This window comes from Sardina pilchardus, chromosome 5 (assembly GCF_963854185.1).
Source record: "Sardina pilchardus chromosome 5, fSarPil1.1, whole genome shotgun sequence".
NCBI lineage: Eukaryota > Metazoa > Chordata > Actinopteri > Clupeiformes > Clupeidae > Sardina > Sardina pilchardus.
Window position 1 is genome coordinate 22,612,873 of NC_084998.1, and position 25,461 is coordinate 22,638,333.

Genomic DNA, 25,461 nt, shown 5'->3' on the forward strand with positions numbered 1-25,461 from the left:
CCATTAACCATAAACTTTGAGAGGTACTTTTAAGACACATTGTTTATTTCAAAGTAGCGCTCAAGATGTATCGATGACGATGAGAAAGAAAGTCAACGAGTGACTTTTACACCAACTGAAAAAAAAAAAACTCTAGACACATCATGCACATATAAATTATCATCAGTGTACTACAACTTGACCGAGAAAAGAAGTGCATTCTGAGTATCTGAATATGATACAGTTGTTATCAGTAGATTTGATACGGCCTGCAGCCCTGACCTGTATCTGAAACAGGAGCCCTTGCTGTAGATGAGAGACTTGTGCCTTGTCTTGGGCTCCTCAGACAGACGGAAGAAAGCGTGGCACTCCACACACATCTTCCAGAAGGCCTTGCACACGTCACGACTGGCCATCGCAAACTCTAGGGTGTCCTTATGGGAAGGCTGCAGGTCGCATTGCACGCACGCACGCACGAACGCACACACACACACATACATATACATACACACATAAACACAACAACAACAAATTAAGATCAAGGCTGTTCCCATTATTGTTCCAACTGGAGCAGATAAATGCAATTCGCAGTACTGTTTAAATAATCCTATGAAATATCTAAATACTCTAAAATGTTGAAACATTTTATCAGTTGAGGCTGTGCACATGTCACAAAAAAATATATCTGCTTTAATACACTCACCACTATTTTAGCATGAAGTTTGATCAGAAAGTGCTTCCTTTTGAAGCTCAGTTTGCGGATTTTGGCCCAGCTGAAGGTGTTTATTTTCCGGTTTCCCTGGAGACAGTTAAAAAAAGGTCACACTCACACCTCTGTGCCAGAAATACAGCTTGAATGGAGTCGGTGCCAAGCACTAACTGGATTCAGTAATGGGATTTGTAGCCATTTCTATGTCCAGTCTCACAGTGAGGTTAAACACACTCGAAGGAGAAGAAGAAGAAACAGCATCAACACAGAGAGACTTCCTGATAGATCCCTGTCTGATCCTCTTTTACAAATAATGTGATTGTTCAAATTTCCAAAGTCATCATAAAGTTATCTAGGCACTCGCACACTGCCTAAAGTTGTGTTAGAGAATAACACGCCCCCTACCCCCACCCACCCACCCACCCACCCACCCACTCACTCACCCAGGGGTCCTGCTAATGAAATCTATGAATACCTGATATGTCATTTAACTTGAAAAGTTGACATGTTAATGTGTTGCCATATATAGACCAGGTGGGGGTGGCTTTCATGGCGTGCTCCCCTTAAAGGGATGTGCAATCAGTGATTCATTTGGCCCTTCTGAATTACTGATTGCACATGTGAACCTGCCAGTGTGCGTGCGTAGGCACAGCGGCTGCGTCCCTGTCTTCCTCTGCTGGGCGCTGCTTTAAATAGGCCTATAGGTGTGACCCGAGGCGGACACCTGGAAAACTAGAACTCCGGAGTGCGTGACAGCCAGATTGATCTTGGTGCCCTCTCCGTCGCTGGCGGCGTGGGGCCGAATGCCGTACATGTCCAGCTTGCGCGCCACCTCCAGCAGCTGGGCATCGGCCTCCGCTGGCGTCTGACCCCTGTGAGGATGGCAGAGCACATCAGGCTGAGTTATAACGGGGGGGGCCTCATGCCCAGGCCCTCGTCCAAAAGCACTTTTTTTTGGACGCTGCCTAGTGCTGACACTACCATGGGAATGGAACCAGGCTGACTTTAAACTCCACCGCAGTGAAGCAGAGGCTGAGAATCGCTTGACAGAGATTGTAACTTTGATTGTAAAAGCTAGCAGCCATCCTTATAAACGCAGAGCACTTGGCTTGGGCTCATAAACAGTTTTTTTTTTTTTTTTTAAATAACAAATTCCTGCAGGTGCAGGAGTATGATATAAGCAATTCTAAGAGACAACCCTATTCCCTTATGGGGCTCAAGTAGTGAAAAACATATTTTGATTTAGCTCTGTAGGGTTTTTTTTAATCTTATCTTTTTTTTTTTTTTTAAATAAAAGTGCCTACAAAATGTTGTTCTTAATATATTTAGCTTCGCTTAGCATATTTTTCTCTGTTTTCTCTCTAGAGCATTGTGCCCAGTCAAAGCAGATCAAACTGGGGCACTAGGCACCTGTGTCTCTTGTGGAAGCGCAGGATCTTTTTCTGGAGGCACTCCTGGTTGGGGACATACTTCTTGGCCTCCAGGTGCTGCATGTCCAGCTCCTCCACGAAATCTCCAATCTCAGCTGCACGTTCACAAACAACCAGCAAAAGGGACTTTTAGTTTAGAACATGTTTTGGAGAAACGTTTTTTACTTATCATATTAACATAGGCATATTATTTCCCTGCTTTATGTAAGGCACAGATGACTGTGAAAGTTGCTAATGAATTAAAACAGTGGTTCTCAAACTTTTTTACAATGAGTACCACCTCAGAGAACAATTTACTCTCCAAGTACCACCATTATGACTGGCATTAAAATACAGTAGCGTACTGTAGGCCCATTTAAATATACAGTATTTCACATTGTACATACTGTCTTGCATTGTTTTGGGGGGTTTTTTCAAGAAAGATAGAAACAGTAAATTAACTTTAATTTAACAATTTTTCATGATATATACATCTGGGAGACTCCCAAAGTACCACAACAGATAGTCCGCTCCGCGTTTGAGAACCACATAATTATAACATATAAACTTTGTTATTTTGCTTTGGTTATTTGGCTGCAGAATGACTGTATCTGTATTCCTCATATTCCCATTAGTTTAGCCACTTAGCTTCACCGGTGGGTGCACACACACACTGCATGCTGTACCTCTACTCGCCTTGAAGCAGATGGGAGACGAGCAGAGCTGCGCTGTTATCGTTGCATGTCAGGCTCCCATTAGAAAGATCCTGCTTGATCTGCAGAGCAAACAGATACCTACACAAAAGACCACATCGCTATGAAATGTGTGTCCCTACTGCAAAGCAGACTGAGCGCATAGCGCATATGGAATATGGTTTTGTCTTTCAACTGGAGACTCCCTTAAGTATCAATATATAGCAATTTGACACTTTTCGGGGTATGTTTTATACTTAACAAGTTGGCAAACTGGCATAATCATCGCAGTTGTTTTGATGGTACATGGCCATGTGAATAGATAAGAACAGTTACACAGGACAGATAAATACACCTCTTGTTTCCACTCACTAGCCATTAAGACTATACACTACATAGTTCTGTTTTAATGCTCTGATCTAAGAGACGATTGGCCATCTTGTAATTCTGAGCATCTGCGTTATGCAGCAGGTTTAGATTCCTGGCTACGAGTGCACACCGACAGAACACACCGCACGTCGTGAAGCTACTGTACGCCACGTTCTGGCTCACGCCATGGCATGGGGCAAAGAAAAGATGGCAGCTTACCTGGTGAGCTCCTTCTGGAGTTGTCCAGGGTCAGGTGGAAAGAACTTCACAATGAAACGAAAGGAGAGATCACTGATGTCTACAATGAAAGAAAAAACGGTATTTTTTTTATCAGTAGACGGACCCTGCACATGTGGCATACACTGTATGTAGAGGCTACAAATGAAGCCTATGGGCATCTTCTCAAAGGGACAAACAGCACAAAGGAAATGGCTCCACATGTCCAGGCAACTTTCAGGCCATATCAGCAGTGCACACTCAATAGGACCATTTCATTCATGATTTCTCTTAATATTTCTCCAGTGACTGGATATGTTTTAACTGTATTAAATTATTCTTGAAGGTGCTGCCATAGTGTTGGCAACAAAGCACATTGTGGACAAAAACATTTGTGATGACCACCCGACAAGGCCCTTCAGACTAATATGTTTAGAAATAACACTTAAACATTGTAGGGATTACCTGAAACTTACTTTTAACCTGTTTCACAAGAGGCTTTAGAAGTTCCAACCATACCTGCAATACCACAGATAAAGTAATACATTGTCATGGTAATCAAACAAACTGGACCTAGTAACATTTAGGATTAATATATTCAAGTCATTTGAAAGCAAATTGTCACTCACAAAAGTACCGCACTGGTGACGAAATTCAAGTCCAAAATATTCTTTCTCTAGAAGTCTCAGCCGGCCACACACTTTGTTGTAGAAGTCATTTCCAAGGGCCTTTTGCTACATATACAAAAGCATGCAGTACATTGAGGATTAAATCCTATGAATAACTAGTCTCCAAATGACATTGTTATATTAAAACATTTCACCAATCCCTTGCTGTCTGTCTGAGAGATGGACTGATTTAAAGGAGGACATGTAGGTAGCCAGGGAAATGTTCAAGCTTTATGTTGAGTGCCCCAAGGCCATTCAGAAACCAGGACAGTCAGACAGAGTTAAAATCCAGACCGATGACTTCTTACCCTCCAGTCAGTCTTTCAACTCAATTCTGAGCCACTCAAGAGAGAGCTGAGTCTTTTATCCATCTGATTCACTTATTGTCCCACCACTCATGCAAGGAGATGCACAAAAAGCCCCATGGCTTGGGGTGAAGAAAATAGTTGCAATAAAAAAACGGGGCCTCACAATGAGGCTCCTTTGTTATCATGCAACTGAGGCAATAAGTGCATCTTGTCACACCATTTAAGTTATGTCCCAAGCAGACTAGGCTTTGGCCATGTTAGTCCATCGAATCCTGAATAACTGTATCTCGACTGTACTATGGATTGATTGACTGGTTTATTTATGGCTATGAAATTAATTAGTGGCTGACACAGGTTCAATTTTCTAAATGGCTCTTTTGGTCTCACCTCGACTTCGAAAGTATGCTCACTGTCATCTAGAAATATGACACGCAAGCAAAGGAGGCTCTCTTTGCGCGCGGTTTCAGATCTGACAGTAATTTTGAAGGGCTCGAGCCTGCTCCTGATGCTCATCCTCTTCTGCTCGTCACGACAATACACCCTACAATTTACGGTGAAAAATCGATTAAACATTTAAGACGGCTACACATATGATACGAGGTGTATTTATTGGATAGGAACTGAACTGAACACTGCAAAGTGTCGTGAAACCTGAATTAAATTCACAGATATTACAACACCTGTGGAGATTAGTTAAGGAAAGGGAGACACACACATATAGCCTTACTGTAACGCCTGAAGTAAGATGGAGTTGACTGTCTTTGACAGGATAGTGCTGACAAAAAAATATGGGCCTATCAGAAAATGTGTGTTTATATTCATATTTAGGAAATAAATCCAGTTAAACTCACACATTATGCCGCATTGCATTTACTATATCCATAATAAAAAGTCATTAATTCAGCATATGTCAAAATGTCAGCTATGCTACAACACAATCATATAGGATATTCAGTAAAAGTGTAGACTACAACACAAAAATCCAAAACTGTAAAATAACCTACTTACTTTTCCCCTGTCGATAACAGTCATATTCTCCAAAAGCTCCCGCAACAGCCTTTAGCGTCTCCGTGAAGAATCCAAATCAAAAGTGATTTGGAATGTCTCGACTCTACTGAACTCTGCAGGTGAAAGGAGGACATCATCACTACCACGCGAGCTCTCCGCTCTGTCATTACCAGAGGAGTGATGACCAGATGCATGCGTGCTCGTGGACATGTGCACACACACACACACACACACACACACACACACACACACACACACACACACACACACACACACACACACACACACACGCTCTCTTTCTTCCCCTGTCCTGTGTGTGTCTTTTATGTGCACGCGCGTAGGCCTTTTGGCAATTCAACCAGAAATCTATTTTAAAGTAACCTATTAAGTCGGAGGCAAAACCCTGTAGGTGATAATACATTTTACATGTCAAATTCTAACAGTACTCCTATATTGCACACTACCAATGTTTAAACTTTGATCGTTTCTATAGGCAATGTTTCTATATTGCAGTCAGACCAATCGTGTCACTGACACGCAAAGAGAAAAGCCAGGGGGTCAGTTTTACGCAATACTAAGGCACTGTTTTGAACGAAGCAAATGCAACAGGCCTGCAACAACAGCATCTGTCGTGGTCTTGGAAATTCAAAGAAATACTTAAATGGGCAAATTACTAGCGATTTTTGTAATCACCCGTTGTTGAGTGTCAGTCCACCGCCTAGTTTAATGGAGCAGGTAGGTGGCCAAGTTAAATGCTGATCATGGAGTTTAAATTGGCTATGCGTGCTATAAAAACACAATAATATTGGGTGTTTCATATAATGTGCATAAGAATATATTTACAGTGTCAAAAGAGACGGGTAGACTGCTCCAAATTGTGGCTGTTAGTGACAGAAATAAACGTCGACCTTATTGTTGCGGTCCGGAGATGCAGGTTATTTAATTCTTCGCTAGATGGCGGTCACATCATGTAGCAGCCTAATGCCCACACCAAAGAATGACAGTAGCCTACTGTAAACGGGAAGATACAATAATTGTGAAACTGATTATCAGCGTTCGCCAGCGCTCGCGTTTTCATTAGTGTTTTTGTACAGACATGATGATAAAATCAAGAGTTTTCTTAAAATAAAACCTAACTGAAACTCAACACGCTGACATATGGGTTTCATACAGTAAGGTGTCAAAGAGTTTGGGCCAAAATGAAGACGTGATTTAAAAGGACCATAATCTTTCTCATGTTTGTCCGACTTTGACCAAAATTTGCCCCACAACCTATTTACAGTCCAGCCCTGTAAATACTCGCCCGACTTTTCCTCTGAAACTGCGACTTGCCCTTTAACTTTGTATAGGATCAATCTACTATTCCACCACTAAATATTTATATGAATCGTCGTTAACCGACGTTTAGTGATTCGTCAGTTGGCGAAGAAGACGCACACAAGCCGTGTCACGGCCGACAGTTAGAAAAAGAGCGGAATTCTGTCACATATTCTCCGTTCCTTGGCACGCATTCTCCCTAGTCTCCCAGTCGTGCCCCCTGCTGTGAGCTGTGGCTGCGTGGTCCCCGCTAGGTGTCTTGCCTGTGGCTGTTCTTACCCTTTGCGTTTTAATGTCAAGACTCTTCATGCAGAAAATTGATTCCCAATGATACCAATGAGCGGCTCGGTCACTCAGGAGAGAAGAAACAAGACCCCCCAAAACAAAACAGCCAAATACCTACAACAACCAAATGATTAGAGAGATGATTCTTCCACAAATGTGGAGTAGGCCTATGTGTCAGGTATTAAAAGTAGGATACACAAAAGAAATCATGAAGTATGTGTGTCACAACTGTGAACTAACTGGCTGAAAGATTAGGCCTAAATTTGCGCTTAATCCACAAACGCATGTTGTTAAAGCATAAAAAATACTGAACTGAAGTAAGTCTAGTACCTAACCTCACATGATTGATGACTCTCGTGGGTGACGTTTACGCTGGTGTAGCCCGTGGTCAGCACCGTTTCCGGAAAGATATGTAAGTTACCCTATGTCTAAACGAGTTAATAACCAGTCCTAACGCTCCGTTGACGTTGGATAGACTAGAGCAGGGGTGTCAAACTCATTTTCACTGAGGGCCACATCAGCCCAATGGTTGCCCTCAAAGGGCCAGATGTAACTTCTAAGATTTGTAGCACCAGCCACAAAATCTTTAGCATCGGTAAAACTTCTAAAATCGAGAAGAGCAAAAGGTATCAGCATGACATGTTCTTTTTTTTATTATTGTTATGTTTTGTAAAAACAAAACACCACTGTCAGTTTCATACAGTTTGACTTTTCAATGAGGGTCACTGGTCAGTCAGGAAGAGATCATGCCATGGATTCTTTTTTTTTTTTTCATATTTCTGAGTTTTTAGATTCGAGTATATTCAACTTTACTGTCATTGCACGAGTGAAATACCAGTAACGAAATGCAGTTTTACATCTAGCAAGTGATGCAAACGAGTAGGCTAACTGTCATGACAAAAAGTGCATCCATATGAAATGCGTCACTAGCCTACACCGTTCCATACACATACAGTAGAAGCGAACGGTCCCGGTGGACTTTTTCTTCGAAGTTTTAAAGTTGAAAGGTGTTGTGTGGATTCTGTGTTGTTCGTTTTAAACTGAAATGAAAATACAAAGCAACAGGGCGATTACTACAAACCTCTGCTTGCCTGATATGAATGCACCTCTTCTCGGTCAGAGGCTTATTTTCGCTTTTGGCCAAACAATCACTTGCTCGATTAGCAAGGATTTGGAGCTGGATTTTTTGGATAATAGGACTACACACAATTATACATGCCTTTTAAACGTAGACGTAAACGTATCACGTAGTTTACTTACATCGATTCCCCTCTCAAAGAAGCACACGCACTTCAAACAATCATGCGTTTCACAGGCAGGCTAAACCGAGCGCGTAATTTAGGCGCTCCGTTCGCTAAAATAGTTTAGAATACTGGTCTATTTTGTTTTCACACGTACACGTTGCTATCACATCTGATGTAGCCAGTTGCACTGATCATAGAGTAAGGTGGTTGATGTTGCCTCCCTGTCAGTCTCACATGCGTGCATTGTATTGCAGTGTATTGCCTATACGCAAAAACTGTATCGGACCTTTTAAGCTCTCGCGGGCCACATACTGTATCAGACCCTCAAAGCTCTCGCGGGCCATATGAAATGACGTGGCGGGCCGCATCTGGCCCGCGGGCCTTGAGTTTGACACCTGTGGACTAGAGTTAACCCCGTAGTAGAAACCCCGTCGGCGCGCAGAGCAGGATCTGAAATGAGTGTATCTCTAGGCCCTTCCCTGTGTCAAAACTAAGTAGGTATACTGTATTGTATGATTATGGCCTCGGCTTGTAGAAATATTAAAGGACGACACAGTATAGGCCAACACAACAACCCATCAAGTCATAATGACACTATCCTTGGCTATTTGGAGTCATTCTCACAGCTGCCGGTTATGTGATCGGGGCTTCTTCGCACCTGAAAGGGCACTGTTTGCACTCGCTGACTCCATGTTTTGCCTATCTTGGGCTGAGTCTGCTGCGGGCCTAAGCGATTCATCCCCGCCAGAGTCGGTAAATACCCTCAACAGAACTGCTATCAAATTCCAGAGAAACAAAGAGCTCAGCCGGGAGTATGGGACTTGCGCATTCGCAACCATAATTAGCCATCTGTCCTTGCAAAGGCACGGTAAACCAAATGTCATCACACGCTCTCTCCCTCTCTCTCCCCCTCCCCTCTTTCTCCAGATAGTCTCTCATACAGCTTTACTGTCGTTTTGGCTAAACTGCAAGTGTTTGTTTGGAAACTCAGGAAACTTTCACGGCACATCGGCACACCTGCGAACAGCTGCTGCGACAGAGTGCGCGCCGTTACACTTATATTCGATTCTATGCGGAGATTCGTTTGCACCTGGCTGCAAGAGCAACGTGCCATTTCACAACAGTTTTTCTTACAAGCTCTTTATCACCTTGCCTTTTCTCAGCTAAACTTTTTCCAGAGTTTTTTATTTTTATTTTTTAATTTGTGTATTCTTTTCTGAAAATACTTCTGAGAGACACATCTTCAGTACTTTGCATGATTAACAAGATGAACGATTCGAGAATCATATTAGACACAATAAACTAATAGGCACATATTTATGCTCACTATGAAATACACAAACCAAAGATGCACATTATTTCAAATTTAATAACATAAATAAATAATATTTCTGTTTGAGAGTTCCAAGAAATGTGAAACTGTAGCCTACACAGTGTTCAGTAAATATTTTGAAGGTGACACACAGTATGTAGTCTACACATGATGGCATTAACCTCCCTTCCCTAGCCTATACCAACACACACACATATTGGACTGACTGGCTTGTGCTTTTGAGGAAGGGCTGGCTGAACATCAAGAGTATAACAAGTCGCAATGGTGTTTCAACACAATGGCATGTTGTGAGGCTGCTCGAGCATCTTCTGAGAAAAAGGAATATCACAGCATATAGGGTTCGTAATGTCCAAGCAAGCCCATAGCCGCCACCTTACTGAAACAATATATATATATTTGAGTGCAATAGACTGTCATGATGTCTCTATAAGGCATTTCACTTGTATTACAAAGTTACTGTAATGTACATTCCATAACAGTATTTGTGTGTGAGTGAGCTGTCCTAATCTCTCCTCTGTGAGGAAGAATAATCCACCAGGGGGAAGGAATTTCAGAACTCTGGTAAACTCAAGGCACCATGGCAGAGGAACTAATGGACATTGTTTTTTAAAAATGATAATAATAATAAAAAAATATTTTAAAACAAGTAGCTTACTGAGAAAATATATTAAATAAAAATGAGACCGTAAAAGGGAAAAACATGAATTATACATTTAAAAAAGATTATGCGAGAAAAGGGACTCATGCCACTTGCCTTGATCAAATGTTTAGAAGATATTTAGAAATTAACAATGACATGTGCACCTTCATAGTTAGGAATTCTCTGGAATAAATCAATGTCAAGTAAAGATGTAGTATCATGACAATGGTTCTGTTAGCCAGGCGTTACTGAAGAGATGTGATTTAACTAACACTTGAACAAGTTAACTACCAGCAGCAAACCTATCCGTGAAAATGGAGATCATTGTAAAAGACCAACCATTTAGTAAATGAGGTCCTGGCCCTGGATTAGTGGAACAGTTCTGATAATGGGTTTTGCTTCATTTCACACAAACACCACTGTGATAATGTGTACTGACAGAGACACAGGTACGTGTTCATGCTCTCTCTTTTTGAAGAGGAATGCAAATCAAATGAAATGTTGCTCTCTCTGACCATAGCTAGCGGTGGCATTGTTTCTGCATGCTGAAGGGGTAGGAGTGATGCTGCAGGTGACTGGTGGTGGTTTGGGAGGAGCAGCTTTGAGGTGATCATGTCTGACGTCCACTCCTCAGATGGGGGGATATCCTCCTGCTCTGTCTATTCGCTCCCCCCCCCCCCCCCCAACCCAAACTCCGCCGCCGCCGCCTTCTCGTGGCCTCTGGTTGGCTCTCGGAGTCCTCGTCTTCTCTCTGGTTCGGAGAGCCGACTCGGTCTGGGGTGTCCCCCTCGAAGCCACAGTCCACCCCCGGGAGCCCCTCTCCCTTTTGAATGATGTCATCAGGGTCAGTGGCGGGTGGGCAGAACTCGCATCAGGGAGGATCTGATGGAAAACAGTCTCGGCCTGTAGAGACACACACACACACACACACACACACACACATAAATGTAATGTAACTGTTATGCTACCTTTAGGTATTCTGCTGACTCAACATGAAAAGAACAATATCTAATACAGTGGTAGGAAAGCACTGAAGAACTAACAGGACATTACAGTACGTGAAATCTAACACACACACACACACACACACACACACACACACCAATTTAGAAGCGAGGAAAGAAGGCTGCTGTCCACCAGCACAGAGGAATGAAAGCCTAGCGTGTGTCGGGCCCAGTGCAGACGCACTGTACAAAGCAGCTGCTGTCCATCCTTGAGATGTCCAGCATTCTGAAACACGTCGCTCGCCCACTAGTTCTTTTCATCGCCGGCGCAGAAGCAATCAGAGGTGTCGCAAGTGTCTCAATCAGACGTATCATTTGTTTCCTTTTCATTTGAGGATTGTCAAGATTGTAATCTAAAAGGGAAGAGTCCGAGTGGGAGGAGAGGTGCCAGAAGTCCGCTGAGTTAGAGGTGGATCATGAAAGCAAGAGGTCAGTCATGGAATAGACCAGTATGCTTGCTGTCTTCATGACTTCTGTGTCAACCTCCTTGGCACACTCTACACAGTGTTTATACAGCACATATTCAAACACAAAGTTAGAAGCAGAATGTCTGTTGTGTTTCACTGATTTGATTGGATATGACTTGTCCACTAACTTCAAAAATGTGCTTGAGAGACTCACTTCAATGATCAAAGCACTATTAAAAAACAAAATCATTTCCTATACAGTATGTTTACATTAGGTATCAATGCACACATTTTGAACAAATGTAACAGATATCTGTGTGTGTATTCATAGACTGACATTTAGTTTTTGTGGTATGCGCCCATACACCAGTACACACACACACACACACGCACACGCACACACACACCTTGAGTAGCATTGTCTTTTCAAGTACTGTTTGCCCTGTTCCCCTCGCCGTCTGACACCCATTGATGTGTTAGCAACCTCCATCGGAAGTGCCATCAAACAAAAGGCATGCTTAATTTGGTGCCGACGCATCTTTTCCTCCCGCCCACCCTCCGTCGCTCCCTCGCTCTTTCTCTCCCTCTTTTTTTTCCACCACAAAGTGTAAATCTGTCACTCTGTATCGTTACCCTTTAAGTACAAGGGCCCCCAAAAAAGAAAGGCAAAGAAAGAGAGGGGAGGAAAAAAAGGTGTCAGTCTGAAATGTCAGTGCGGTCATTACCAAAATGTCACACAATTATAACGCGTGTTCCTCCCCTAGGCCTGGGTGGCACAGTGATTTGGTTAATTTGGAGAGGAGCAGAGGTGTGGCGGCATCAATGTTTAACGGTACGCACGCCAAACAAAAAGAAGATCAACTGGCCACCTCGCCGCCCCACAAACACACACACACACACACACACACACACAGGACAGGACACACACACACACAGGACACACACACACAGGACACACCCACATTAACACACTCATGGCAGAAGGGGGTCAGCATTTAAGGCGAATGCTCACATAAGCACATGCTCACAGCTTCAAAATGTTGATGCTGTCTACAAGCGCTTTCGGTGTGCTGATTCCTGCACTCAGAGTTCACGCCAAAATAAAATGCTTCGGTAATAATAGCGGTCACAGAGCATCCGGAGAGGAGGCGGCACAAAGGGTCATCCCATGGCATTTACTCCACCAAAACAAATGCTCACGAGTGAACAAACACAAATACAAACGTGTGTGTGCCTGTGTGTTTACAAGCGTGTCTGTGGACTGGTTGTCCAAACACCAGGGCCAAACAAATGAGGTGTGCACACACACACACACACACACACACACACACACACACACACACAGACACCCCTCTCTCACACACACACACACACACACACATACAGAGAAAACACACGTGAGAAATGTCAGATTATCATACAGGCGGGCCCATTATACACCGTAACACCGTGCCACAGCTTCACACCTCTCCAGTAACAAGCACATCTAACACAAACTGGCACATCGCCAGTTCATGCACACACACACACACACACACACACACACACACACATAAACAGACAATCACATAAACACAAACACAAACACACACACACACACACACACACACACACACACACACACAGCTTCAAAAGCACACAGACAGGGCCTCAGATCACCTCTCTGGGTCCCGTTGGGCACATTTCTTTCTTTTCCCCCCTTTTTCAAAATTGGAAAAAGAATAATAAGTTCCCTCAGCGAGTCGTCCATCTTTCCCAAACCATCACGGCACCTCGCCGGGCCCCATCCATGACACCTCTACCCAAACCCAATCACCCCTGTCATGCCCCACACACACCACTCAACCACCCCCCCTCAACTCCCAATGCCCCCCCACCCTCGGTCCTCAACCTCACAGGATGGATGGGACGGCAGCAAGGTGTGTGTGTGTGTGTGTGTGTGTGTGTGTGTGCGTGTGGCGGCTGTGGATCTGTTGTTCAGGTGACTTTGTCTCTTTGACCTGTTCTGGCCGACTGCTCCCCTTATCTGGCGATTCATCCTGGATAACTCCCGCAGTACTTGTCCTGACATTTTAATTAAAATAGTACTACCTCATTCCTGTGATAGAAAGGGTGGTCCACTGGCGAGCCAGCGCAGCCCACCTGAGCTAGCCTCACCGGGCTAAAACAATCACAGATGTACAGAGAGAGAGGGAGAGAGAGAATGAGGGGGACAGAGAGAGAGAGTGGGGGAGAGAAAGGGACAGAGAGAGAGAACAAAGAGTCCAGAAGAAATAGAGACACGAGATGAAGAGGATGATGGGAGAATAATAACAGTAACCCAGGGAATACAGTGTGCGTGTGTGTGTGTGTGTGTGTGTGTGCGTGCGTGCGTGCGTGCGTGCGTGCGTGCGTGCGTGCGTGCGTGCGTGCGTGCGTGTGTGTGTGTGTGTTTGACAGAATGAGAGAGATCGGCTTCCATCTCAGAGTCATCTGAGGTCTGATGATTTTGTCTCTTTGACAGACAGTGGGGAGAAGGTCTTTCATGGACCCACACACACACACAGAAGCACACTCTCTCTCTCTCTCTCTCTCTCTCTTTCTCTCTGCCAAGTCAGTTTCTCTTGAATGCTGGTGGAATGCTCACCTGCACAGTGTGGACATCAGGGAAAAACTAGCGCATCTCTGATCTACTCATCTCTTCAATAATATACCGATTCAGGCTCACTTTAATTAACGCTTACTAAATTTAACACAAAGCAAAAGGGGGACTCGCCATGTTTACTACACTTTACACACCACATAAACAGCGCCTCCATCTACAATCGCCACAAGTACAAGTCCAACCAAGTCAATGCAAAGAAGCGCTAACACCCATCACACGCTGGTGATTGGAGATGCTATTTTTATACGTGCGCGGAGCGCGGGGTCACCTTGGAGGTCATCCTCTAAATTACTATCAGCTAGCCAAGCGGCCCCTGACAGCACGTAATGGGGATCAATGGCACAAGTGGCTAACACCAGGCCCGCCGTGCCACCATCAATATCAACCAGTGTTATTGCCGATAATGTCTCCGCGCGGCCGGCCCCGATGAATGTCACCGCCACTGCGACCAACTCTGGGGCCGACTAGATCTTTCTTCTTTAGAGGCGGGGGAGCGATGGAGGGATGAAGGGGATGGAGGGAGGGAGGGAGGGAGAGGAGGAAAAAGGTAAACGATGGCACGGTGACAGAGACGACAGGCTTGGTTAAGTCCTCCGGGGAGGGGGAAAATATATGACGTCTCAGCATCTGCGAGGTAACCATGGGCAACACTCTTGATTTCTCCCAATGGGAAGGGAGGATTGATTTACGGAAGGGAAGGGGCGAGACGAGGCCTGGGTACGGAACGCTAGGGTTTGAAGGTGACGCTCCGAGGAAATGGGCCGGTGGGAGGATGTTGGGGAGGATTTATTTTTTATTTTATTTTTTTTTTGGAGGGGTGCATTCTCACCTTTGAATGGTTCCACTCTGGGACTGGGGGGGTCATAGAACAATCTGGGAAGTGTCTCAAACTGTGGCCTGAAGATCTGGAGGTGCACCAGATCTAAGATGACAAGAGAAAAAACATCAAACCACTACAGAACAGGAAACAGGACACTAATGATAGAAGTGTCAATCATCACACTGGTGCAATATGGTCAACCAAGGCATACCAAATCCACAATAATGGGTTACATGGCAAGGAGCACTGTTACTTGAGGATCCCGATGAAGTGCATGCCTTTGGTCAGAAATCACCTGAAGACTCTCAAAAAATATATAGTTTTCATTTTTATTTGGCCAAAATGTCAGCTGGTGCTACACGGAGCCCCAACACACAAAGACAATGCTGCCCTCCATTTAACATTCTGGCTCTGTGAGAGAAACAGGGCTGATTTCTCATTTCTCATCTCATCACATCAACACCTCCATCAGCTAAACACAAAGCAGCTGGATAGGACACTACTCATTGTCAGCGCTAACTCTATCCTAGTCAATCCTGCTGAAACTGGGTCGATGCATGCAAGACGTCTGTCTCCACTTTAGTCGGTCTTTCCGTGCTAATCTCCTGTGGTCCACCCCGCAGATTTTGAGCGGTGAGATGAAATCTGCTATAGATTTGGAGAGCTGTAAGGTCAGCTTCCTCGGGGCCTAGATGTTGAGTGCTCTGTTACACGGAGTCAGGATTAGAGACAAAGACAAAAAGCTCTCCGTTGTGATAAGGGCTGGGATATCTGTGTGAGTGTGTGTGAGTGTGTGTGTGTGTGTGTTTGTGTATGTGTGTATAAGCATGTGTGTGTGTGTGTGTGTGTGTGTGTGTGTGTATGGGTGTGTGTGTCCATGTATGCCTGGTTGTATGTGTGTGTGTGTGTGTGTGTGTGCATGCACATGAGACACAAAGTATGTGTGTCTTTTTTTTGTTTGGTGAGCACTGAAGACTACCATCAAAGCGGCGAGTCACAAGCCTTAAGGAGAGGATTTAGGCTGCCGTGTTTAATAGTCGCAGGGGTGGGATCCGTGGAGCCGTCCCAAAACAATCCTCTGGAGGTTGGCCACTTCTTTAAGGCCCCTCATCTCTCTCTCCCTCTATCTCACTCTCTCTCCATCACTCTCTCTCTCTCTTTCTGTCTCTCTCTCCATCGCTCTGTCTCTCGCTCTCTCTCTCTGTTGTTTTTCTGCTCTTTCTCCGGTTCAAAGAGACCCACGGCAGCCTTGGGAGCCACACAGCGAGACACGGGGGAGAAGCAGACGAGAGGAGAGGAGCAAGGAGCGACAGAAAAGGGAGACAAAAGAGGGTCTTCCCCCAACGGGACCAGAGGTGACTCGCAGCCCAAGGCACTGTGGACACAGGGGACATTTCCATCACAACATAGAACAACAACAAAAACAATAGTAATAATATAGTAATAATAACAACAGGAATAGTAATAATAATTATAATAATAATAATAGTAATGATAATCAAGAAATCCTTCTCTTTCTCCTAACCATGTGGATGTGGGGAGAAGAGGGCAGATGGAGGAGTTTGGGGGGGGGGAGTGCTCTGCTTTCTCTGCTCAGGGCCCAAACAACCACAATTTGCCACCAGAGAGACAGATTATCAACCACACACACGTGTGTGTGTGTGTGTGTGTGTGTGAGAGAGAGAGCAAAGTGAAAGAAAGTATTTGAGAGAGAGCAAATGTATGTGCGTGTGTGTGTGTGTATGTTAGTGGGGTGTGTGTATGTGTGTGTGCGTGTCCGTGTGTGTGTGTGTGTGTGTGTGTGGCATAACACTCTGTGCCTGTGGGGAGACACACAATGGGAATACGGAGGTAAGGTTGAACACGCTCAGCCATTCCAAATCAGTTAGCTTGGCGCACACCAATTATCAATGGCATTTGTGCCGGTTGCAGCTGTTTTTGTTGCCAAGAATATGTAAATGCTTTAGTCTTGTAGGGCTTCTGTGCAGGACTCGAACAGATAACTCAAACATCTCCATGAAGTATCCAACAATCGCACCAGTGAAAAGGATTCGACTTCAAACAGGGATAACCAGAGGGAGTGAAGGTGTGGTGAATGTGGGGTGTGTGTGTGTATGTGTGTGTGTGTGTGTGTTTGTTAACTTATTTAACCGGAGGCAGTGAAGGTGTGGTGAATGGGTTAAAAGTGCCTAAAAATCTAAAAGATGCAGATAAGCCTGTGATTGTTAATGTTGTTATATGTCTAAGCGTGTACACATACGTATGGTTGTATATAAAACTATATGTCAATATATCTACGTATCTCCTTCACGCAGTGACCTTGTGCATGTGTGTGTGTGCATGAGTGTGTGTGTGTGTGTGTGTGTCTGTATGTGTATGAGTGTGTGTGTGTGTGTGTGTGGGTCCACCTTTTTGAGAGTTCTTTATATTATAGTGTAATGATATGTGTCATCGACTGTGTGTGTATGTATATTTCAGCTCCCTCTCTCTCACTGTGTGTGTGTGTGTGTGTGTCAGGTGCATCAGCATGGACTAATGCACTGAGGGGAGACTGCATTACTCCAGGGCTGAGCGGCAGCTATCCATCTCCCTCTGGGAAGCACGCCGGGCTGTGGTGGGGTGGGCTGGGCTGCCCGCTCTGCCCCGCACCCCCATCATCCCCCACTCAATCCCCACTCCCAAGCAGAGGAGTTCCGCTGATTACCCTTCACATACCACACACTGCCCCCTCCTCACCCCACCACCACCACCACCACCACCACCAACCCCCCCTTCAGATCCCAACGGCTGGCTGGGACCCCCGTCTCAAGCAGCCAATAATCCATCCTCGCACCAGCTTTCATTGTCTATATAGAAACATATGATGATTGAAGACAGGAAATAATACCACTGTTACCAAAAACAATGACGGTCATAAATAACACTGGAGGTTAATGATGGAATCATTATGTCGCAGGAGCGGAGCGAAGCAGAGCCATGACAGGAGCGATTGGGGGGTGGGGGGGGAGGGGGGGGGTTGATTTGGGGGTCTTTTTGAAGGACAGCTATGGCAGAGTCTGGGGACAATCCTGTCTGACCTACTGGCCTTCTTCTTCCTGACCACACAGTGTCTTGTGTGTCACAGTGACAAAATGGTCTCATATGGAAAACCAGCCTGTTTAGTTGAGATGTGTTAAGGGTTCAAGATGAACACACACAGTGAGTATTTTCTTGATTATTTACTGTTCTGATTTTTTTAATCAACATTATTAATTGTTTACATAAATTCATGTATTTATAAAAATATACCATTTAATATTTCGAGAAAATATGACCTTTTCTGTTGTCCATTCCTGCTAAGATTTACGATCAGTGTTGAAGGGACCAATGCGAATCGGGTGGGAAGGAAAAGACGATATGATTTTGCAAGCAGTCCACAAAGTGAGAATATGCGAACTACAAGCTAAAAGTGAAAGTGTGAATGGACCCATACTTTATAGATGACACTTCAGGGGAAAAAAAGCCCTGTGAAAGCTGAATGGATCAGTGATCATTTTTGCGTGCAAACTCTTTCTCAAGCTCCATGTCAGGACATTATTAATGTATGACATCCATTGTGAAGAAGCTGTCCTCCAGATGTCTACCGAGCCACGCTCCCCAAAAGTCCTCCAGAAATCTACCGAGTTACGCACCAGCGGACACACCCTTGTGCAAATGAATTGACTCACTAAGTCATTTTGGCATTTTTTTTTAACCACCAGGTAATACAGGGAAATAGAAACCAAATAGTGATTTACCAATACTAAGTTTGGCTCTTTGGAAATGAAGGGGAATAGAAACCGAATTGGAAACAAACTAGGTTTGGTTCTTTGGTTTCAAACAGAAGCCAAACCGAGTCAAGGAGACACAAATAGTAACTGCTGTTTTTGTTTTTGTTTTTGTTTTTAAACTAATTTGTGCATTGGTGTAAAATGGGTCTTTTGAAAATACTGTATATTGACTACATTAGAATCAATCCTCTGCATCCAATCCGATGGATCTGATCCATCAGTGATGCACTTGATTTTGTGTGAAAACATAGAGAACATGGGGGTAGCCGAGCAGACCTGCCTCCCCAAACCACCGTCAGGCTGCTGGGAGACGGAAGGAGGGGACTTACAGGTGCCAGGCACTCGGGTCATGGACGAGGAGGCCGACTGTACCACCTGCACAGCCACACCACTCCACTCCTGTGGAGACGTGGAGACATGGTCAACAGAGAGAGTTACAGAGAGGACATCGAAAGTTATTGGGATGCACACCACACACACACACACACACACACACACACACACACACACACACACACACACCCATGTACGCGTATAAACATAACACATACAGTATTCTGCCTGCAACATCAAAAATGGAGACAAGAAAGGGTGACATTTAATGTAGATACAGATAGGAAACAGCATGCTCAGGCATGCATTCAGTGTGTACACAGACTACACACACACACACACACACACACACACACACACACACACACACACACACACACACACACACACACACACACACACACACACACACACACACACACACACACACACACACACTTTCCTAATGAAGTATGTTGCACAATCCCAAAGCCTATTAGCCCAAGTTTGGATGTAGGCGATGGGATGACTCTAATCCTGTTACATGAAGCCTGAGGGTGTTTTCATAATGTCCTTTAAGCTGCGCTGTAGCTTTCTCCTCAAAAGCAAAGGCAAAAAAAGGGAAACCACTCCTCTCTCTAATCGGATGGATTGACTTAAGCGGGCCAAAGTCAGAGGAAAAACACAGAAAGAAGAAAGTAGCGAGACGGACCAGGGTCCTGCACGCTCTCTGCGAAAGAAAGAAGGGGGAGGAGATGGGAGAGGGGTGGGGTATTAAAACTCCTGCGCCTCCATCTGTGCACGGCCACACACACACACACACACACACACACACACACACACACACACACACACACACTCAGTCACACACACATATGCACGCACACTGTCATTCCTACAGAGGGGCGGCTAATTAAAAATAGTCTGAATATTTAATGACGTTTTGTCACGCGGTCATGTAATATTCCATTTCCACACCGTGTCAAGACGCAGATATTAATTCGGCCTCTCGGCGCCTAATGAGCATAAATTACTCTAGATCCGACGACCCCCCCCCCCCCCCCCCCCGCCACCCCCTCATCCCACCCATCTACCCAACCCCACCCCTCCCTCTCTTCCCTTCCTCTTGGTGTGAAATATTCACGTGTGAATTTGTGAGGGGCCTCTGACTGATTTGTTTCCCCAGACCAGAGCCTTTTCCACATGAGCCTCTCTGACACATTAGTCCACGAGATAAATCGGCCCAATCCACTGTACTTCAGACTGACAGGCCTCTTTGACTAAGTGAGAAAAACTCGCACTTAAATCAGCCGACAAGAAGATAGCGTGTCAGTTACCAGGGGCGTTAGGGCCGCCTCAAAATGAACCCACCAAGTTTCGAATAAAATCGCGACATCGGTAGCATCCTACTCTTTTCATTCGACTGATAACGTTAGCTTTTTGTCCTCTGCCTTACGCTTACACACACACACACACACACACACACACACACACATACACACATACATACACACAAACACACAAATAATTGACTTTATAGCATACAAACTGGCGAGCCCCTTGCGTTGAAATTACTGTAACGACATCTCAAATCAGCCCTGATGGTTTGTTGTTATACGGGGGCGGCCGAACCCCTTGGACACGTCCCAAGAATCCATACAAATGTGACAGGCGACACAGAGCAGGGACATAAATAAAAATGGGAAAAAAAACAGAGAGCGAGAGCGAGCGACGTAATGCAAAACAAGTTGGGCAACAAAAGTGCATGGTCGGCAGGAGTGGCGTGCGTGCAGCATTTTTTATTGGCCAGAGAGACTGAGAGAGAGAGAGAGAGAGAGAGAGAGAGAGAGAGAGAGAGAGAGAGAGAGAGAAGAGAGAAATAGAGAGAGAGAAAGAGAGAAATAGAAAGAGAGAGAGAGAGAGAGAGAGAGAGAGAGAGAGAGAGAGAGACAGAGAGAGACCCCACAGGCTCTTGCTGGACTGCTTTCTCTCTGGCTTTGAGATTTTGCTGGGTGCGTAGGCCGCAGCGCGGCACAGTAAAGTGGAGTGGGTTGAGAGCAGAGAGGAGCGTACCTGCTGCTCTGTGTCAGAGGACTAACATCCAAGCGCCTGTGATGAGCACCGCTATGGAGATGTGCCCGTGCAGAGAGAGAGGGATAGAGAAAGACAGATAGAGAGAGAGAGAGAGAGAACAGGGTAGGAGTGAGAGAGAGGGAGAGTTTACAAAAGCAAGAGGGTGAAGTCTAGCAGACACTTACATCTATTTAAATAAATACAACATATGAATCCTTGGCCACAAGCTACTCAACGTCAGAATAAAAAAAAGGGAGGGAGACAGAGAAAGGAAGACATGCAGAAGAAGACTATAGAAGGGAACGGGACGATAAAGAGGTGACCGAGGGAGAGAGAAAGAGAGATATAATCACTGGTGACAGGGACAGCAACAGCACGGGGGAGAAGAGACAGTAAGGTCATGTCCGCATTAACGATCTCGGTCCACATGATCGTTTTTCAAAAGTTTTGCCTCGACACTAGAGCACCGAAATGCCACAGAGCCATTTGCTGTTGCTGTTGTGTCTGCGACCGCACATCATCGTATCTCTGAAGCTCTTTCGTTTCCACTGCACAGAACTACAGCGTGAACCCACTGAGTTTTCAAATGTACTCACTCACTCACTTTCGAACAGTATCATTTTCAGTGTCAGAGTGTGTCATTTTAATGTGGACGGAAGGGCTAAACGGAGAATGATTATTTAGACCGACGTGGCCTAATGTAGACAGCACCTAAATGAGACAGACGGAGGGGACACTTCAGGAGGGGGGACACTGAGGGACAACAGAGAGAGAGAGAGAGAGAGAGAGAGAAAGAGAGAGAGAGAGAGAGAGACGGATGACAGGAGGCCCAGTCAGACGCTAGGCCGGCCACGTTCCTCGGGCCAAGTGGGGAGGTAGTCGAGACGTTTAATAATCAGGGGTTATTGATGTTCTCTACTCATTCAAACTTTATTTGAAGGTTGTGCCAAGAATCCAATAAATAAGCCATGCCCTTGACAGGCTTGTGTTACACACCAGAAGCTGCTGTCCTAGTAATAAATCGCTACTGTTAACTCCACACACAATGCGCTTTCAAAATTCAGATCGCCACAAACCAGTGAAATGGCATTTCTCGTTCCTTCTTTCCTTTCTGTCTTTATTTATTTATTTTTCAAAATCTTTCATCTATCTGCTGATTGTTATTTCCTCCGCCAAGGAGGTTATGTTTTCATCAGGGTTTGTTTGTCTGTCTGTCTGTCTGTCTGTCTGTTTGTTCACAAGATAACTCAAAAAAAGTTCTGGATGGATTTCGATTAAATGACCCAAGGAAGAAACGATTACATTTTGGGAGTGATCCGTAACATCGTCTGGATCCGGGAGGCGGTTATGTTTCCGCTTGGTGGAGGTCTGTGCTCTTCAGAGTGCTTTTACTAGTTTCTCTATTACTTTTGTCAAACAGCAATCTCATCATCTCATCAGGAGGAACAACAACTTCAGTTCTTGTGAGTTTATGGAACTGTTGCGTGTCCACCCTGACAGTGACCTTAACATCTCCGCTCCTCCTCTGGGTCCTCTTCTGTATGCTGACCCGTCCGGCCTGGCAGTCACTCTCTGCCCAGTCTGGCCGTAAACCCATCCGTCACGCTCTAACTGGGGTCAGCGTCGCAAATGTCAAGGTCTGCATCGACAAGGCTGAGGGTGGCTGAACCGGAGAGGAAGAACGAAAGAGCAGGAGAGAGAGAGAGAAAGAGATGGAGAGAGAGAGAGAGCGATACAGACAGATAGAGAGAGAGAGAGATGGAGAGAGCGAAAGCACTCGACAGCCACAGTGGCCATCACAGCTGACGCATCAGTGCCAGTCGTCAGCTTGTCACCGCAGCGTGGCATACCAACGCCCTCTGTCACGCCCTCGGATGACACCGCGCCCAGACACTGGACCAGCAGCTCAATGGCTAAATACCAGCTCTCCACTCTGCCAATGACCTCTCATGCTTAGTAGCGTGATATGCCAAAATGCTCAGAATATGTGACACTGGAAAGCGAAACCAGTCGTCAGAAAATTAAGTTATTGTGCTCACGTGAACGTCCATACACTAAGCTTTCCAACGATATGTACAGTATATCGAGGGTATTACACAAACTATCGCTAAGATAACGCTGTGCGCAAAGCGACTGATTTCGCTTTGAAGAGTCACATATGTGTTTTGGTGTGTTCATTTTTTGGTATCTAAATTTATTGTGGCCATTTATCTGATTTTTAAAATACTTTAATGGTCCATGATGTGATGTGAACTAACCATCTGCAGCTAATAAACATTTAACAAAATTCAGAACAATCACCTCACTATCACCTTTAAACTAAAACTGAACCAAGTGTAATCATTGCCTTCCCACAACTCCAAATCTAAAGACATGCATTATTGAAAACTATTCATGTTCTAACATACCCTGAAAATTGTTTACAATGGCTGACTAAAACAAAAGTAGCTTTTTTATAAAGTAAGTTACCTGGGATAGACATTAATTAAATTGGACAATTTCTACAGCAATTGCTTATACCTGCAGTTGTAGAGTAGTTGAATCATTCACCTGTCACCTGGGCTCCTCCACATCTCCCTCATGCATCCATCCTCCAAAACAAAATGATTGAAGCTGATTCGCTGGCCTTCGGTGTCAATCACAGCCCTGCACCTGCACAGAGTGGGGGAGAGTGAGGCGGAGGGGCGGGAGGCTGAGCGGTCTCACGTGACGTGACCTTGTGAACGGTCCTCAGCTGTCTCACGCTCAGGGTGGGTCAAAGACAACAGAGCACCGAACGCAGCCCTTAAATCAACAAAAGAGGCAAGCACATATTTCCTCCAGCCATCCCCAACCCCCCTAACTACAACACACACACACTCACACACGCACACACACACACACACACACACACACACACACACACAGAAACACAGACACACACACACACACACACACAAAAACCCTGTCCAGCTGTGTCAGCTGGGAGAGAGCAGGTGACAGTCTGGGAGTTTGGCAAAAGGGTTCATCTGCCACTCTCTTCCCCCCCCTGGGCACGCCAGGGTCACCTTCGCACAGACTACCTCCTCAGGTACTACGGAAGAGAGGAGGAGAAAAGAGAAGAAGAAGAAGAGGAGGAAGAGGAAGAGAGAAAAAATGAAAGAGGGCGAATGGTGGAGAAAATCTGTCTGCTTGTTATGTCAAGAGTTATAAATGTGCTTTATAGGCCTCATTATCCAAACTAATGGAGTTGGGGTGACATCCTTGAAATGGACTTTCACAACACAATAAAGGAGAGGAGGGGTGGGGTGGGGGGGTTGGTGGTGGTGGGGGCCCCACCACGAATGGTGCGACTGCAGACACTCCGCCTTGCCCCTCTGATCCGGCATGAGGGCCTTCCAGAGTCCTCCTCAACCTCGGCACAATCGACAGCGGAACGGACTGTTTATGTAAATGAAGATTTATTTACTGCGAGGGGGGCCAGGCAGGGGGAGCTGACGTCCGCAATCAATCCCGCGCCAATGGAGTGGGATGGGACAGGCACAAACACATACACACACACACACGCACACACACACGCGCACACACACACGCGCACACACACACGCATACACATGGACACACACATGCAGACACACACACAAAAACACACACACACAGACACACACACGGACACGCACATGCATGTGCACGCACACAACCCTGACAGCTGGAGTCGAGTGAAAACCTTAGACAAACTCACACATAAAAGATTATAACACTTACTTAGTGCACTTGAGAGATTTTCAATGAATGTCTTTTTTTTTTTGTTCCAATTAGACTCAAAGTCTCAAATGTGCTGGGTGGCAAGAATTTAATTACTTAAATATTATACATACATCCATTTCTGTCAAATACTGTTTTATAATTCATTCACAGAATCCAAAATGAGATTCAGGTAGTGATTTGCATACACCTACTGTACAAACTTTTTTGCTGAAATTCATTTATTTTTATATCTTCTTTCAAAGACTTCTTATCTCAGCATGCTTATTAATGTTATCCAATTATGTCTAGAACCTTCTACTGTAGAACCTTGAAAAACATCCCCCAACAACTTTCATATTATATAGACTTGATTACATGTTTTTGTTTTGAACTTTAACAGAATAAAAGTTACTTTCTGCATATTTTCCTTGGCAAAAAAAAAAAAAAGACACCATTTCCTCTACTTCTTCACAAAGCGAAGTTCTGCCT

At 44.9% G+C, this 25,461-nt stretch overlaps 1 protein-coding gene across 1 annotated transcript in view; it reads right to left on the reverse strand.

The window, feature by feature from the left end:
• The window catches only part of LOC134080827 (FERM domain-containing protein 7-like), a 43,454-nt gene that overhangs the window by 3,863 nt on the left and 14,130 nt on the right, over positions 1 to 25,461 (reverse strand). The window contains exons 3-12 of the mRNA XM_062537438.1: positions 19,138 to 19,260; positions 4,738 to 4,869; positions 4,004 to 4,108; positions 3,851 to 3,893; positions 3,378 to 3,456; positions 2,794 to 2,891; positions 2,099 to 2,213; positions 1,413 to 1,560; positions 683 to 778; positions 262 to 425 (exon numbers count right to left, since the gene is read on the reverse strand). Of these exons, the coding sequence (XP_062393422.1) occupies positions 262 to 425; positions 683 to 778; positions 1,413 to 1,560; positions 2,099 to 2,213; positions 2,794 to 2,891; positions 3,378 to 3,456; positions 3,851 to 3,893; positions 4,004 to 4,108; positions 4,738 to 4,869; positions 19,138 to 19,260 (1,103 nt within the window). The remainder of the gene's footprint in view (positions 1 to 261; positions 426 to 682; positions 779 to 1,412; positions 1,561 to 2,098; positions 2,214 to 2,793; positions 2,892 to 3,377; positions 3,457 to 3,850; positions 3,894 to 4,003; positions 4,109 to 4,737; positions 4,870 to 19,137; positions 19,261 to 25,461) is intronic.